General features: G+C 40.7%; 1 protein-coding gene across 1 annotated transcript in view; it reads left to right on the top strand.

Moving 5' to 3' along the window:
* The first annotated feature begins 16020 nt into the window (after positions 1-16020).
* Positions 16021-18003, top strand: part of MEGF10 (multiple EGF like domains 10) — a 76412-nt gene continuing 74429 nt past the window's right edge. The window contains exon 1 of the mRNA XM_009986486.2: positions 16021-16136. Coding sequence (XP_009984788.1) covers positions 16021-16136 — 116 coding nt within the window. The remainder of the gene's footprint in view (positions 16137-18003) is intronic.

The raw sequence follows: 18003 nt of genomic DNA, 5'->3' as shown, positions 1-18003 counted from the left end.
AAAATACAGAAACTTTGAAACTTGTGAATTTATTTTTTTTTTGATGCAACTACGAGACATTTGGGAATTTAAACACCTCAAGAAGACTTTGTGCGAAAACGTTAAGAAGGTTTATCAGCTGTGTTCAACAAGTCTTATTATATATCCACTCTAGAGTGGTGTTTACTTTCATAGAAAATCTAGATAATTGTAGTAGGTATAAACAGACACTTAAGTGTAAACAGAGATTTTGTGATCTCCTAAATGGCAGCCCAGTTTGCCCATTTGTACCCCTGCCCTATTTGCCGCTAATTTTGTGATGCTACTTCCAGAGCTGTTGCTCCCATGCTTTGTGAGTTCTCCATGTGCTTTGGGAGTGAGCAGGTGCATATCCACCGTCCCTGGGTGGTTGTTCCATCAGAGACTGCACGTCCTCTGCTACTACTTCACAGTCCCTTCTCCCAGACGAGGGCCACGTTCCTCAAAACAGAAAAGTTAAAGCAGTTAAGTGATTAATACGTGTCCACATTGGCTGTATGATGGTTGGCGATAATGGAAGAGAGGCAGAATAGAAAGCCTGGTGCCATCATTCCCACAGGGAATTTGCACAGGCTGCCTGATTCCATCCCTCCATCACTGCTGAAATCATAGGCTGCCTCTTTGCTATCCTCTTTTTGCCTCCCCAAACCCCTCATATATGACATACTTGTCTCCTTCCCTCCGACTTCCTTCTGCTCAGACAGTGAAAACGGGAAAGCGGGAAAATCATTTGGGTCCATTTTGCCGCCTTGGGGCTGCGGACCCTGCGAGGGCTGTGCGTGGGCTCCTCCCGGCACTGTGGAGACGCCGCTGGGGCAGAGTGCTGGACGGCGGCATTTCGCCGCCGCCCGCCGGCTTGTGCAGCCTGCGCGTTTGTCTCGCAGCTCCGGCCGCTCTGTGATGGAGCCTCAGTGCTGCTTTAATCCGCGCCACATGCGGGTGACCCGAGCAAACCCTGCGGGCAGACAGAAGCCCTGTTGTGTGTTTGCGGAGCAGTTGCTCGGAAGCTGATGTACAGCTGTGGCTGGGCTTGTTTGGAAGTGAAGAGTAACTTGATCTTTTAATCTTTTTTTTTTTTCCTTTCTTTTTCTCCTTTTTTTTTTTTTTTCCCCTCCTCAGACTGATATTGTAAATAACAACTGTTTCTGAAGGGTACCTGCCAGTGAGATTGAAATGCGTATTTTAAGTTGAAGGGTAGATTTCATGAAGATTCTAGCTACGTGCAAAGAATGTGCTTCATTTTTTTTAATATAAATCAATTTCAGCTAGTTTGATTTCTTTTAAAATAAAAGACCTAAGAGAACAGAGGCTGAGGGCCCGATTTTCTTACTTGCATTGAGTAAACCAAGAATAACTCACACACACACACACACACACATACACACACAGAGACACACAGACACACACCCCCCCACACACTACTCTTTATGCTTTAGGGTTGTTTTGGATTAAAGGCGCTACAGTTCGCAAGTTCTGCTATGCAGCTATGCCACAGGGCATTAACACTTCAAGACAGAAGATGGTACTGAATAGAAGTGAGTTTCAGTGGTTCCAGGGAAGTTGTTTAAACTCTGGATCCACAAAAGATTTTATTTTTAATTATTGAATAAGAAGATTGAGTGAGTAGTTGTTGAAAAACAGAACCAAAAACGCAGCAAGAGAGATGCTCCCTTGCTTTAAGTATCCCCGCTGCTGTCAGTAGATTTTTCCATCTCCATAACCTATTTCAGAGAGCTGTGAGACTTAATCTCATCTCTGGAACAATATTGTTCCTCTGCAACATTCATGCGCTTTTAAGATGTGTTCCATTCTTTCTTGCTGAACATGAGTTCATGCCAATTTGCATTATGTATGAATAACGACAGCCAGGATATGCATTCATGGTAAGTGAACTTCAAAGGATGCAGTGATTTGGGGTTCTGATCTGCGCCACTAAAATACTGAAGCATTTTTTTGTGTCTCTACAGACCATCAACCTTTCTATGTGTACCACGCTCTTTTACAAGTAATTTTTTATTTTGACAGTAGTTCAGCTTCAGAAAATAGATTTTTGTTTGGTTTGGTTTGATTTGCTAAAGTAGTGCTGGGGTGCAGGGAGGAAATGCTCTTCCTCGTCTAGCAATGAGAGAAGATTTAAAAAAAAGTTTGAGGTTACCGCCTCTTGGTCTTCAGTAGGAAGTTTTTGGAGTGAGGTAGAAATCCATCGCAGTAACTCCAAAAATGTCTAGTGGCATTCAGAAACATCTCTGGAGGCTGCATCCTAGGATGTGCTTTAAGCTTCCTCTTCTCCTGTGGGAGACTCTCACTACACTTCCAAACATTACCTTGCATCCTGTTGGATTGCCGATCTCCAGGGAAATACCAAAGTTTTAGTACATTGGGGATTTGTCTTAGGTATGTATGTGTGTTTTTCTTTATAGCAATCTACAACAAGAATACCAATGGGAAAAATAAAGAAATTAAAAAGCTGACAGACAAGAGGGCATTATTGGCCTCTTCAGAGGTGACCCAAATCTGTTGAAAGTTCTGTCATTCATGATGCTGTGTGTGATGATTCTGTTGTAAGTGTCTAAGACTCAAAAGACTGTATTTCGTGATCCTGATGCCACACTCACAGTAAGCACTGTAAGCATGATGGGCGTGTTGTTGCCACTGTGGCAAAATATCAAAATGGAGGCATAGGTCCTAAGGGTAGGCTGAAAATGGAAACTAACAGACCTAAATTCTGTTTTCAGCTCTACTGTTGATTTGTTTTATTAAATGAGATAAAACATTTTAGACAAGAGTCTAAGTACTTTCCATACACAGTGTGGTTATTAAGAGTAGGCTTGAGAACAAAAAGCCTTACAGTGTTAGAAAAAGTGTTGATCTTATATGGAGTTATGTTGGTAAAAATACTGTATGTGAGATTATTACCGAATATATGTCTGAAAATAAGTGTGCTTAAGTAAGTGAGTCCTGTCTTTCCCTAAATTAAAGAGGTTGAGGGAGATCAGATATTTGCAAAAAGCACATAAAAGGAAAGAGACCCCAGAGACAGAGAGCCGCCTGGAAACTTGCTGGAACCCCTTGCAGTGTGGAGCAGCCTCGGACTCCTGAGAGTCCAACAACAAAGACCTTCAGACAGTGACAGAGAGCATCTGCCCTGGCTCATCTCACTCACTGGGGAAGACTCTTTCCAAAAAACGGTCACTTGCTCTCCTGGAGGGAGGGAGTTAGAGTGTCCCAATCTGCCCTCCAGAGAGAAGAAAGATTTATTCATGGATTAGTTCACTGGGCAGCTGATAGATTGGGTTGGACAAAGTGCCCGTTGCTTGCCCCAGTCCGTGGTTGACAGCTTCACTTCAGCTTTCCACACAAGGGCATCCTTCAGGCTTCCAGGAGAGGATGTGATGGATATCAGTGCAGTTTTTGTTGCTCTTCTACACATTCCTTCCTTTCTTCGCACTTTCTAGAAACAGTGCAGAAAATCCATAAGGAAGGTCAAGTAATCCTTTGCTCCTTACTGGATGAAATAAGTGAAAAGAAGTAATTTCAAGTAATATGGCAGCTGGCCTGTCTGTCTTCCTTCCTGCCAATAGCAACGCACATTTCAGTACTCTTAGTAGAAAGCTGGTGTGAAATTGGAAAGAAGCAGTTGAGGGAGAAAGTGTGTATAAGCTCAGAAAGTGTGTTTGCTATGTCAGGACTGGTAGATACTAAGAGCTTGATTTTTACAGCTGAAAGAAGATCAGCTGGTAGTAAAACCAGTGTGATAGCAGTTATTGGCCAGCCCTAGAGTGGAGTTTTCACCAGGTGTTGTGGTCATGAATCTGTGTCTTTAGTCACCAGGAGTCAGTGTCAGCACCACCTGGAACGTGGCCGTGGGCAGGAGGAGGGACGTGCTTCCTCCCAGCATCACACGATCCCTCGGGCTGGCTCCTCTGGTCTCTCCCTCTTATGTGGGCTTGGCTCTCCCTTGTGTGTTTGCCCCGTCCGCTGCCAGGGAGCTGCGGTGGGGTTTGCTGTCTGTGGATGTGCTGCCTGGAGCATCTCTGCTGTGGCCATCAATGTAACCTGGCCAATGCTGGCAGCCTCAAGCTGTTGGGCTGCTCTGGATTTCGGGAAGAACAAGTACTTTCATGACTGAGTTCAGGTTTCATCCAAATTCCCGTGCAGGTCAGAGGAGAGCATCCTTTCCATTTTTTGCTCTTCCCAGGAGCTCCCTCGCTGTGACCATCCAGTCCCTCTGCAAACGCTGCGCTGTTTTCCACTGTCCTCTCAGCTGGTTCTTCATCCACGAGCAATATCAAGCAGCAGATGTACCACTGAATGTGAAATTTCGACCTGTACAATTCCGAACTCTGCATTGCTTATGATATTGCTATGATTGCTCTCATTAACAATGAGAGACAACACATTCATGTGTTCAGATGACCACTGCCATTTCCTTCTGAAAATAGCGAAAGCTTTTAATTTCCCTTTTAAAAAAACCCATGCACAATTTGCAATACTTGTTTTTACTTTTAATGAATGACTGAACTGAGGCCAACGTTACTGTAGTTTTAACTGAGCGACAGCAGAAGTTGTAACAGAGATGCTGCTAATGCCAGTTGGGCTATAAGTTACAAGTCTGCTTAGAAAGTTTGCCTGTTTTCTGGCACAATCCCTAGCACATACACTCCAGTCAATCACAGTAAAGTGCCTAATAACAGATGTGGCAATTAAGCTGAAGAATTCTGTCTCTCTCTTTTAATTTTTATTACAGAGAATAACAAAGTACCTCATTAAACCTACCATCATAGAGATTTTTTTAATTTGGCATACAAATGTCTGCAAAAATTAGATCTCTGAATAGGGTGTCTTGTTATTAAAGGTGCTTTGTCAGACAACGCTATGAATAGACCATTTTTGTAATGACAGGTATGTGCTCGTACTACTGCTGTCCTTTTACAGCCCATACTGCGAAGAGATACAGGTTTAAAGAAGGCAGCATGTGTCCCGAAGGATAACATTTTGAGGGATTTAGGGCCTTGTGCTCAAGTTAATAAAAATGTGGTCTTGATTCTTCTGGGTTCAAATTGCACTGCCTTCAGCTGGAATTAGCAGCAGACGTTTAAGAAGGTTTCGGATAACCTATGACCAAAGTAAATTGACATGTTTTGATAAAAGAAATTACTTTGAAAAAACATATTAATTGCAACCAATAAAGACTTCTTTCTATTGTTAGAGCTTCAAAGGCATTTGCCTTCATTAGTTTATTTTAATGTATACTGGCTACTCTTTTTAAACGAAAGTCTGATTCATAATTAAAATAAATTAAGAAGGTAATGATTTGAGATGTATTAAAAATTATGGTAGGAGAAAACTGAAATTGATATAAATCAGAACTGGAAACTTTGATACGAAATTACTGTTTTAGTATCAAAGTGGTTTTATGAGTAAAACACAAAGTTGTTTACTTTGTCATTGTTGGAAAGAACTTTTTACTGCCCATCACAAGTCTTGGTAGCAGTTCTATTTCTCAGAGAAATTATATTTATTCACTAAAGCACAGCATCTTGTCTTACAGCTTCAACTGTTTATGTAGGAGGATATTGAATCTGTTTGTGTCTGTGTACATTCACCTGCAGGTATATATATGCACCAGTATGCAGGTGTTTGTGTGTATACACACACGCGTACACACACACACGAAAGAGAGAAAACCTGCAGATGCCATTGTCACCCGGCAAGCTGAATTTCTTCCTAGCAATACTTTTTTCTCTGCTGATGGATAGGGAGGCTAAGTGCTAAAATTATACAACTGCAAATGTGGTTTTAATTTTGTTATATTTTTAAAAAAGAATGTAGTGTTGAGTTTAGGTGTCTTAAATGTTCAGCTGCTCTTTAACCTGTTGTTCGTATTATCTCTGTAGATATTACAGGCCACAGATGGCATAATGAGACCAAATTGTCACCCTGTAATGTCAAGGAGCAGTGCAAATCAAAAAAGCTAATAAGTAAAGGTCAGGGAGAAGGCTCACAGATAAGAAGCATTGTTACCAGAACTGTGTATGCTTACAAGTGTTACGAAAGGTCTACAGTTAGAATAAAACTTAAATATTGCCCCAGTTCTCCTGGGGCAGTAGCAATGATATACAGCTGCCACCAGTATAAATGGACGCAGTATGATCACTTCATGGCATCTTTTTAGGGCCTTCACCAGTAGTAAATTAACTGTGGTGGAGACAGGGAGATGGCTGAGAAATGAAATGAGTAGGTGGGAAAATGGGTCTGTTCTTGCACATGTCAGTCTGTAGAGCTCTTTCCATTTATTCCAGCTAGTACCATCTCCAAAAGAGGCACTGAAAGGATCTCCCAATGTTGTTGAGCCAGTTCACTGTGAAAGCCACTATCTTACTTGTTGCTCATTCTATACGATGGCCTGATCAGCTTATATCGTAGTCTCATTGAAAGCTGCTTAGGGCAGAATTCCCTTTGACTTCAATGGGAATAGGATTTGTCCGTTTAATTGTGCTTCTGTTAAAAAACTAGAATTAACCAGTCTTTTTTGGTTTGGCGTTATGGTCTTCCATTTTCCCCTTTGAAGAGAGAACGCAGGAGTACTATGTCCATTCTGACCTTCGCGAATGACAAAATAAGAGATGGAAGAAGTGAATGAATGAAGTGTCAAAGGAAACACTTCTGGGTTCCCCCTTCTACCAGAATGCTTTGGATTTACTTTGCGGGGAGGGGCATGGGAGGCTTGTGCAATGAACCATGGATGTTTTGAACTAGATTGCTGAAGGTGGAAAAGAAGAGCTGATAAGTAATGCATTGAAATGTTCAGAAGCTATTAAAATGAGATGGCATCAGAGTTAATTAACTTTTCTAAAAAAGCAGATCATTTGAAAATTGACGTCTGAAACAAAGTACTGCGGTAAGGATTTACAGGAGTGAAATGCTCAGTCTAAATCAAGAAGACAGGAGGTAACTGGAATGACAACTTTGTTTTCTGTAGAGTGTAATATGCAAAATGGCATTTCCTTGGATAATTTACAAAGATAAATGTACTGAAGCAGTGTTACCAACAAATTTGTTCGCAAATTACAACAACCTGTTAGATATAAACAAATGAGGGTGTGCATGTGTCTGGTTTCCATAATGAAAGGGTCCAGTGAAAGGCTGTGACAAGTGTGGGGAGCTGCAAACTGAAGAATTCTGCCAGTGATAACAGAGGCTGTATCAGGAAGGGGAAGAATCTAATGTATGATGGAAATGTGTGTGGAAAAAAAGAACATGCATATAAAGAGGAAAGGAGGGAAACAGAGGCAGTCTTTGAAGAGGGCTGAAACAAGAAAGCAGGAGACTTTTAAAGGAGGGCAGGCACATTTGAAATGGATCCTAAATTGCATAGGAAGCTAAAGGAGTTGTCAGAGTCCTGTGATTGTACTCCTTCCTACACTGGCAATAAACTGGAAGTGACACAGTGTCTGGAAGGCTGGTACTTGAGATAATAGGAAAAGAGGAGTCACAAAAGCTACGGTCAAGAGAGGGTAAAACCATGAATGAGAATTTCCGCAGCAGTGGAACCAGGGCATCTGTGTATTTAGGCAACCACAGGATTGTCCCAGGCAGCTTGTCAGCAACCGCAAAGTTTTCACAGTTGCACCCATGAATACAATATCCTTTCTTATACTTCTCATTAGAAAAAAAAGAAATATCAGCTGTCCAGTGATGCTCTCTGCTTAAGGGACTATGCTAAAAATTCAATACGGATTTCTTATCATGTTATTCTGTAATAAACAGAGCATTCATACATGCCACTAGCACCTAACTTGAGAAAAAACTTTCCTTAAATACATGCATCCAGCCATTTTTACTCATAGCCTTCTAGCCTTCACCTGTACTATTAAAACAGCCCTGGGATTAATATGCAGACTGAAGGTCCAGTAAGGAATCCATTATTTGGAATCCATTATTTCGTTAAAAAAAGAAAAGGGGAAGAGGTGGGGGGGAAGGAAGTCTGTCTGTGTGAATATGATTTTTGGATCAAGCCCTATACCGTATAGCCTCTCTTAAAATATGTTATTTGCTTTTATTACTGTTAACTGTCAACAGCCACCCTGGGAAGGATGCCCAGGGCTGATAGGTGCCATCTGTATATGGACTGAAAGCTGCTGGTCCCTGCCTCAATAGCCTCATCTCAGATGGGTGTCATCTCCACCAGCCCCTGGCTCCCGCCTGTCTCTGCATCCCACCGCTGTTTCCTTCCAAAATGTGGCCTGTGGCTTTCCTGGGGGCAGCTGGCCAGCCCCGGGGTGCTCTGCAGCTGTGAGAAGGGGCGGGAAGGGCAGGAGGAAGACCTTGAAGGTCTGACTGGAGGGTGCATGCAACGAACAGCTGCAATAGCTCGCCTGCAAACAGGCAGTCAGCCAGGAAAGGGCAACCTCCGAAGATCTACAAATGCTTAAGAGAAAGAGATGGTGGTTGAGGATGGCCTTTCTGGAACCAGGCTCCTACATGCCCTTCCTTATGTGTGGAAGGAGGAACTGCAGTAGGTCCTGAGTTGTCCCCTGGTGACAAGCTGCACGTGGCCGTTGCCCAGAAATACGACTCAGAGGCAACGCTGCCATCAACAGTATGGACACACCCTGGGAAAATTTTCAGTAGTCTGTGTTTAGAAAATCGGTTTATTATAAATTCTTTTTAGAAACAATTTCCTTTTGTTTGTCCTTCCTCATCTCGCATATAGCTTCTTTGTCCATTGCTTGCTCTTGTTTCATTATTTGGCTTGGGATGAAGGAGCATCTTGAGGAATTTTCCCTTTTTTTTTGATATGAGAGCCTGAAGTTAAAGCAATAAATTATTGCCCACTGACACCCAGACCAGAAATAGATACGTATACTTACCTGAAATACTTTTATATGGTTCACTTGAAGTGTCTGGTGTAAAAGAAGTATATCAAGGTTTATATTCCAGCTGCTATTGTTTCATCTTCTGAAAGTGTGCTTTTCAAATACTTTGGTTTCGATTCTAAATAGCTTTAGCTGTCTCTATTTGGTAACTTTTCATCTGGCTGGAAAGTAACTGGACCGCACATTTAACCGAAAGACTTTTGTTAACAGTTCATCCTGTCGCCTTCCTGTGTGAATAATCTTTAATCATGGAGTACCATGTGCTGTAGGTAACCTTAACCATGATAAGTTTGCATGTTCAAGACTTAAACTTGTTATCTGCCTGAAAAAAATAAATCTTTTAATGTGAACAGCGCTCTGATTTAGTGGACAATGACAGCTTCAGTGAAGTGACCCCATGCTTGTGATGTTTGGCAGCCTGCCTCAGAGGAATAATAATGAGTCCATCTGCAAAGGATCTGGCATGCTGGCAGTTGTCTTTACCGTGCCTCCTTGCCTCGTGCAAACTTGACTTCCACTGAACTTTCTTTCCCTCTCCTTTTAATACTGATTTGAGGGAGGAGAGGAGTGATAAATGGATATATTACCCTTGCCAGCTTAGCGGCTACAGAAATTCTCACTGTATGGTGAGAGGTGCATTGCAGTAAGTGAAGCTGGTGGGCCAAAAAGAGTCCTGCTTTTCAATAGGCCAGAAGATCCTTGGAAAACTCTCATCTGATCTTTTACAGAAAGATCAAATCTTGTAAAAGGTACTGCTGGGTGACTTGCAGGGAAATACAGAGTCCTGAAGGACCTGGTTTGTGCTGGTGATGGAGTAGAGCTGCGCTTTTGGGTCTCCACTGCAGCATGATGCAGGGGTATGCAGTGCTGTGGGGGGGCCAGACGCCCAGGACCCTGCCGCAGCACTGGGATGCATTGCAAGTATAAGGCTAGCTGTTTGCTGGGAGTGAAAGATTTCTACTTCCTCCAATGTTTGTAATTACCTTATTTCATTCTGGAAATGGAACTGTCCATATAATTGCAGTCCAAGAGACTGTTTGATGCTTATAAACCAATGGGCAATGTGACAGCTCCCAACCTCTACAGGCTTCCACCTGAAAGTTTTCATGTTTAAATAGAAGGTGTATGCTCCAAAATACAGTGTAACAGGTGCTCTCTGTTATTTAAGATCAGATCATGTATTATTACATTTATATTTAGAAGGAACAGTGCAGGTATGCAGCCTGTGAAACGGTAACATTACTTAAAGGATTGTGATACCATAGCTTGCAAACAGTTATTTCCATGACTTATGGGCAAGTAAAGCACGGTCTCCTCCAGACTTCTGGGTTGTTAGTGGATTCTCTGGAAATTGACAATTCAAGACTTCTTCACTTCAGTTAACGTCAGTTTAAATGGTCAATGGATTTGAAAGTTACTGGGCCAGAACACATACACAAACATTGTGATTACATAAACCTAATTTTCCTAGAAACTTCTGATAATTTGAGATAGAAAAAATAAAAATGATCCAATTTATTAACTGAAGAAAAATAGCAATTCATTAACGATTTATTTTTCTTAATACCATGGCACTTGAAAAAAGTAGCAGTACGTATATCCTGGTAATGGAGACTTGTTCCAGCACACTCAGCCTCTGATTTGGTTATTCTTTGAGTATCAGTTTAAACTAATTGTTTTTCCATTTCATGTGCTTAGTCTGTCTTAATCACCTTCGGATTCTTCAAATGTGTCAGTTTGCTTCACTTTGAATCTTCAATACTAACTCAAATTTGAGGCTTTGTCTGTGGTATAACTGTAGGGGTACTCTCTTTTTCATGCAAGACCTGCTAGTGTTTTTGTATGCTAGGGTACAAAATACGGAAATTGATACTGTGTTTTGGGAGAGGGCTCAGTGCTTGGGTTAGTACCATTTATGCCTAGTCGTATATTTAGCAAATTCATCCAGCGGTGTCAGTTGTCAGTAAGTCTGTGGCTAAGGCAATACCTGTCAGTTAGCACATGTTCGGATGAGCAGAGGTTTAAAAGTAAAGAAGCACGAACTAAGAGGGTCTGATTTGATTAAGCTGCATCAAGAAGGGCTTTTCTAATCTCTGATCATGGAGAGTGTGATAGGGTTGTTCAATTTAGGGCACTATTAGGTTATCATTCAGCAAACTGTCATATTACATCCCTGGAAGTGTTCAAGGCCAGGTTGGATGAGCTTTGGGCAACCTGGTGTAGTGGAGGGTTTCCCTGCCCATGGCAGGGGGGTTGGAACTAGATGATCTTTGAGGTTCCTTCCAACTCTAACCATTCTATGATTCTATGATATTAGCTGTCCAGATCCCTGGACAAGTCTCTCTCAAGGCTGAGACTTTGTCAAGCAAAGTCTCAGCCTTGCCAGACAGGTTGATGTCGCTCTCTTGTGAGCTCCTCTAATTGGCAATGATGCCTTTGGAGTGACGTATTTTGAGGATTCAGCAAAAGATGAGTCACTTTATTTACATTTGCTGTGATTGTACTTCTTCAGCCATGCTAGGGTCTGTGTGATAATGCTTCTATTTGTATTTGGTTTATGAGTGAGGTTTCATGCAACACAGCATCAAACTGATTTACTGATTTCCAAAGGAAAAACGCCTTCTGCTCTTCACCCATTAATCCTCTCATGTAATCAATAAAAGCAATCATTTTTTTTTTTCACAGAAGTTAACATGGGACTAATCATCATTGACAAGATTAGGTCAGGTTCAAATTTTGCTTGGCCTGACATCGGTAGTGTAGAATATTATTTTATAAACAAATTGTGCCCCTGGTAGAGGAGCTGAACCTCAAGAGTGAGGAGAGTACAATGTTAAGAAAAACACTAAGTAGGAAGTGAAGGACTAAGCAATTCTTCACCAGAAAATCCTTAGAAAAAGTCTTTATCTGGTCTGGAGCAGTGATTTCCAGTTGTGGGTAGCAGTCACTGAGTCTGTTGTGGGGTACTGGCTTTGTCGTGCTCTGAAGAGTGTGACGGCCGAGGCACCGGCAAGTGACTGGCCGTAATGACTGTGTGGTTTACAATTCAGTTAGAAAGTTTGATTATGATGGACAGAAAAAAGACTTTTTAAAACAGCATTTGCTGTATATGTATGTTAATGCAAAGTAAGTGTAATTAAGAACAGCCCACAGGATTACAGCCCAGAGGACGGTTCGATATAACTGTGCCGTACCACTGCAGAAAGACAGAAATGAGTGTTGCAAAATCTTAGAGATACCATGACAGAATACAAAGAGCTCCTACTGTTCTGAAGTTTGTCTTCTAACTAAATGGCATGTTCCTGCTGTATTTTTCATGTTGCAATGGTAAAAATGCTTTTGCAACAATAATGAGAAAGCTACGTCAGCATTTCCCTTGGCCTTGGGTCCATTATGCCATGTTAGCAACTGTATCGTACTATTCTCTGTTGCTCATGCAGTTCTAATCCTGTTTAATTCACTGGCAGCGCTTGATTTTGCTGACCAAAAAATATTTGTTCACAGCCTTGAGCAACCTTCACTTCTTTTACGTTTTGCATTGTTTCACTTTCCCCGGCTCTCCCAGTTCCACTCGTGCTTATTTACCTTATGACAAGCCTGAGAGAGAGTTGTTCAGCCTGGAGAAGAGAAGGCTCCAGGGAGACCTTCTAGCAGCCTTCCAGTACCTAAAGGGGGCCTACAGAAAAGCTGGAGAGGGACTTTTTCCAAGGGCGTGTAGTGATAGGACAACGGAATGGCTTTAAACTGAAAGAGGGCAGATTTACCTTAGATGTAAGGAAGAAATTCTTCACTCTGGAAGTGGTGAGGCACTGGAAGTTGTTGTCCAGAGAAGTTGTGGCTGCCCCATCCCCGGAAGTGTTGAAGGCCAGGTTGGATGAAGCTTTGAGCAACCAGATGTAGTGGAAGGTGTCCCTGCCCATGGCAGGGGATCTTTTAAGATTTCTTCCCACCCATACCAGTCTATGATGCTATGAATTTTGCTTGTGGTTCTGCTCTGTGTGGGTGGAGAGATTGGTTTGTAATTGTGTCTCAGTTTTGGCTGCATAGAGGAGAAGCATTTGGTTGCCTTTTTTAGATATCTGTTCTTTCTCTGCTTTTGATCCTGGACTCTATAGGAAAAAAATCCAAACGAAAGCAAAATGTGCACAAAACTGTCAATGCAGTTGGTAGGGGCAGAGAAAGAGCCTACAAATCTCAGATGATGGGTAGTAATGGTTAACTGTCTGTGTTTGTATGATGCACATACAGGCTTTCCCAACTGCTTACTAGTGAGATGAATGTGGTTTGTGTAGTTGCTCACATCAAAATGTATTTTAAGGAACTACCTGTAATTTATAGGAGTATATTTTTGGGATACCTGTACCCCTGTCACACCATTTTTAAATGAGCCTGTTAGTAATTATAATATACCTTAGGATGATCAGATTAATTTTTTAATATTACTGTTATTGATGATTATTAATATTTTCCTTTGATACAATAAACATATAATGAGCTTAATTTTCTTAATTATATTACAGAAACTAAGAGGAGAAGTCTGTGGTCGCTTCATGCAGCTGCATTGGTTTCCTGTTAACATTTTTAAACCATGGGCCTGTATTAAAGTCCAGGGAAATGGAGAAGTCTCTGAGCTAAACAGACCTCATTTTGCACAGGACCTGTGTTAAAGATCCTGGCCAAATGAGAGTAAAGATGCAGCTTTGTCAACTGAAGTTTTTGCCTCAAATAGTATAAAAATTGCTAAGGGGCACTGAGATTTTAGTGTTCCTTTAAGACATACGTGTTCTGCCGTGTACTTGAGTGGAAGAAAGACCTGGCAGTAAAATGCTGTGGGCTAGGTGAAATGTGTTGTGTAGTCAGTTGGGCTGTGAAGTCAGAGACTTCACCTGCACCAAGAGAGTCGTACACACTAGTTAACAATCAAAATGATTGGAAAATGAGTTTTGCCTGGTTAACAATCAAAATGATTGGAAAACGGATTTTGCTAACTCCCATATGAAGTTTGAAATATGTCATCCCCCCCGCCCCTTATATACAGATGTATTGCTCGGCATCAGAGAGCATTTTGGGAGCAACCGTTTGCCTCTTTGAAGTTCTTTTTCATGGAGGTCAATGGTACTACTCACAGTAGAAAGCTCAATGCCTGGTAGCAAAATTTTTGTTTATGGCTTAGGAACATAAATTATACAATATGCTGTAAGAGGTCAGAGGAGCTCTCTCTTTTAGCAGGAGTTATTTACTCCCTCGTATATCTCCTAATCACTGATTTGCATAGAGAAGGCGTTCTCCAGCATGAGCATTTTCAGTACTTAAACGACAGGTACTATGTATATGTAGATAGTGAAGATACTGATGTATTATTGGGTGAGATAATTTAAGCAATATATAATAAGAAAAGTGAATCTCTGAACAGGGTATCTCAGTGCAAACTGTAGACAGCAAGAGTTAAATGAGTCATCTACATTTTTTATTGCTAATATAAACACTTTAGCAATGCTAATCAGTTGTACTGATTTTCTGTTTTGATTTTCCTTAATAATTAAGCAAAAGATCTGGAATGCAATCAAGTTTTACACTAGGGGGTTCATGCAAATGATTTTTTTTAATTTTAAATTTTGTTAAATGTATCCAAAAGGAAACTTACTGAAGTTGAGAGTAAAAGAAAGAAAGGAAATACAGTTTACAGTCTGCAAAATCAAAGTGACTATTTTCAGTGAGGGAAATCGCCACTTTGTTGAAATTATAGCTGAAAAATACAGCTGCTTTTGCTGCTTTTTAGACAACTGCACATTGACTACTCTGCTATGCAGTCTGCATGCAGATAAACGGTTACAGACCGTGAAATATCTTTCAGGAGCCCTGATTTTTCAAGAGGGATTTACCAAAATGGGATCATCTCTGTGTCCTCAGATATCTTAAATATAGTAGTTTCTTTTTGTGAGCTTTTTTATGTTGACTTTTGAAGAAGGTATTGTGAAGTAAGACTATTTCATCTCTCTTTTTTTTTTTTTTCATGGCCCAGTAGACTTTTTTCTCTTAAAATAAATTTATTCGTGTAGTTTGCTTTATTCTCTTCTATAATATTTAAAGTAAAAAATTTCTATTTCTGATTAATTTACTTTGTTAAAAATATTTGCATTCTCTCAAAATAAACATATTAGAAATTATTTTCTTATTATACTACAGATTAGACTTAATGATCTCATTCTTTTGGCTATCTCTGTAGCCACAGTGTTAAAATTTGTGTGAAAATGAGGATACAAGGTCGAATGTTTACTGAAAGAGAAGTATAGTAGCTTGAGTCATTACAAATTATCTATCAACATTCATTCTGGCATTTGTGAATTAATGGCAGGTTGGATTAAAAGTGTTTCAGTATGTAAATTAAAATCATTTGCTTGAAAACAAAGGAGGACCTAGTCAAAGTGTTAGGATAATCTTTTAGATTCTTGTGTTATTACAATAACTTTTGTTATTGCCTGCCCAAGCAGATCCTGGGCATCAGCCCCCTTGCTGGCCCAGGCTCCGGGTGCTCAGACATCCTTAGGGAGACCACGTAGTGAAATCAGCATGTAATTTTGGGGAAGGGTTTTTATCAAAGATGCTGCTTGAGGTGGGGCAGTATCAGAGGCTTTTAAAGAGGTCGGCCTAGGCTGCAGGAATTGGGGGTGCTGCTGGCAAATGAGCGGAGTAGCACAAACCCCTCCTACGAGTAAGCGATGCACAGGGTCTCTTACGGCATGTCATCAGCTGAACCTTTCTACTCTTGGGGTCTTGAGCAAATGCCAGCCTTTATTGCTAAGTTTCAGGTCTGTCATTTGGTGTGGACTAAATCTTCACTAAATAGACTGAGCCTGACTGCCTGCAATTTGATGAGACACCAGGACCTCTGAATGCAGTTTGTTCACTGTCTGACTGCCCTGCCACTTGTGTGGACTCCAGTTGAGTTCTTCTTCCAAAATGGGCATTATATTTCTGCTGCTGCTAGGCATGCAGTGTGTGTTTCTTGAAGTATCTGTTGCTTTATATTATATATGGCTCAATAGTTTTAGCTCCTTTATAATTTGTATAATATTGTTAATGTATTATAAATATTTTTTCTGACAGCCACCTTTTTGGAAAGATGGCTCTTCATTTGAACTCCTTTTTTGGCTTATCTGTCATACTCCTGTACCATTGGATGGGGACAACTTTATCTTTGAATCTGGAAGATCCCAATGTGTGTAGCCACTGGGAAAGGTAATATTTTCATATGGAAAATACAATACATCAATTCTGATTGTAATAATTTTGTTTCGTTTTACTTGGCACGTTTATATGATTTAAAGCTTTTAGTTGAGTAATGAACTGGGAAAAAAAATGCCCATTACTGCATGGGCAAGATGAGTTCCTGGGTAAGTAAAAGACTATTTCACACTGGGCTGAAATGCAGTTCATCTTTGCAGTAGGGGTTAGGACACAAAAAACACTACAGTAGCACTAGCAATGTTACACAACCATCTGGGTACAAGTGGTGAATAAAAATAGCTTTTTTCAATTTAAGTGAAAAGAAGCTTTTACATATGCAAAATATAATTAACCATATTGGAGCTTGGCCAAATTTGATTATGCTGATTCTTTCCTATTCAACATTCACAGAATCTGAATTAAGATTTGTTGTTTATTTTTTTTATGAAGTTTAGAAATCTGTAACATACAGATATGAATTTGTCTATTCAGTTGGTCCGTTCACCCAGTTTCATGTTAATTGCGAGGACAATGCCACAGTGGGTAAGAGAGCTTGAGCCACAAGCATTTCCTGTACTTCTTGTGTAAACATTATAGTAGTGAAACCGAGCCTTATGGTCTCAGTATTAGTATTTTGCCCATGACTGATCATCTAGTGCCTGAAACACTCTAACTGTTTGCTTGAGGGCAGCAGTATTTCCTGCATTTAAGGTAAACTTTGTTTTATGTTTAATCACAGGGAGCGCTGCTAAGCCACTGTACATTTATTTGCAATTGCTATGACTAAATATTTACAAAGATAATTGAAACTGATATTTACTTTTTTATAAAGTCTGTATATATTAAAAGAAAAATCACTTACGGGCTTTCCCAAGGAGTTGAACTGAGCTTCACGTGAAGCTTTTGGAGTCTCGGCCTGTACCGTTGTGAACAATTTTGGCTTATACAAGAGTGTTGTATGAAGTAGTTACCATACTAAATACCTATTTACGGTATTCAGGCACGTGTCTGCAATGTTACTGGATACTGCTCTATATTGTGTATGCTCTGTTTACTGTTTTTATAGATAAAAGTGTTTTTAAGGGAAGCTACAATGTAGCGAAAGCAAAATGGGAAAAAAACCCTTGAATATAACGGTTTATGTTGCATAATGTGTTTTAAAACAAACTGATCAAAGTCTACAGTAAGAAAAATACATCTAGCAAGCATGCCCATTTCGTTGCATGAACTTTTTTCCTTCTTCTGAGTCTCATAAACGAGGAGGAGCTCAGAGCAGGTGTCAAAGGTGCATAAGTATGAAAGAGTAAAACCCCAGGTACAAGCTCTTTACTGCTTCTGTCACTGGCAGTGCTGTATGCTTCAAATACATCTACCCCAGCCAGTAATAAAATGATCTTTACAAATGAACTGCGAACACAGCAAGAAGGGGTCAAGCGTGCCCTGCCTCAAACGAAGAGCGCAGAGCCTTGGGCAAGCGTTGGCAGCCCACCAATGTTTTGTTGGATGAGGTCAGACAGCTGGATGGATGAGGGTTTTCTTGCCTTCCTATGGATGTAGGAAAAACATGAAGTTATGGGCAGTTAGAGTTAAGTGAGTCTGGATGTGTTTTCCCTCAGTATAGGTGGTGACAGTAGGACAAGGAAGTTGTGGCTGTTACCCTGGAATAGGTGTTAAGAGGTCAAAGAGGGCATAAGTGAAAGTGACTGAAAGCCAGACAGGCTACATACTTCGTAAGTGTTTTGGCTGGTCTTGGAAATTAATCCTACCGCAGGAATTTGCCATGCGTTCCCGTATTTTCTGACCTCCTTGCGAAATCAAGGACTGACTGGCTGCCAGCACAGACAACCTGCTGAAGAGTTTTCTAGGATGATTCAGTATT

This window comes from Tauraco erythrolophus, chromosome Z (assembly GCF_009769465.1).
Source record: "Tauraco erythrolophus isolate bTauEry1 chromosome Z, bTauEry1.pri, whole genome shotgun sequence".
NCBI lineage: Eukaryota > Metazoa > Chordata > Aves > Musophagiformes > Musophagidae > Tauraco > Tauraco erythrolophus.
The sequence above is the reverse complement of the archived record's forward strand: the minus strand, read 5'-3'. Positions and strand labels throughout refer to the sequence as shown.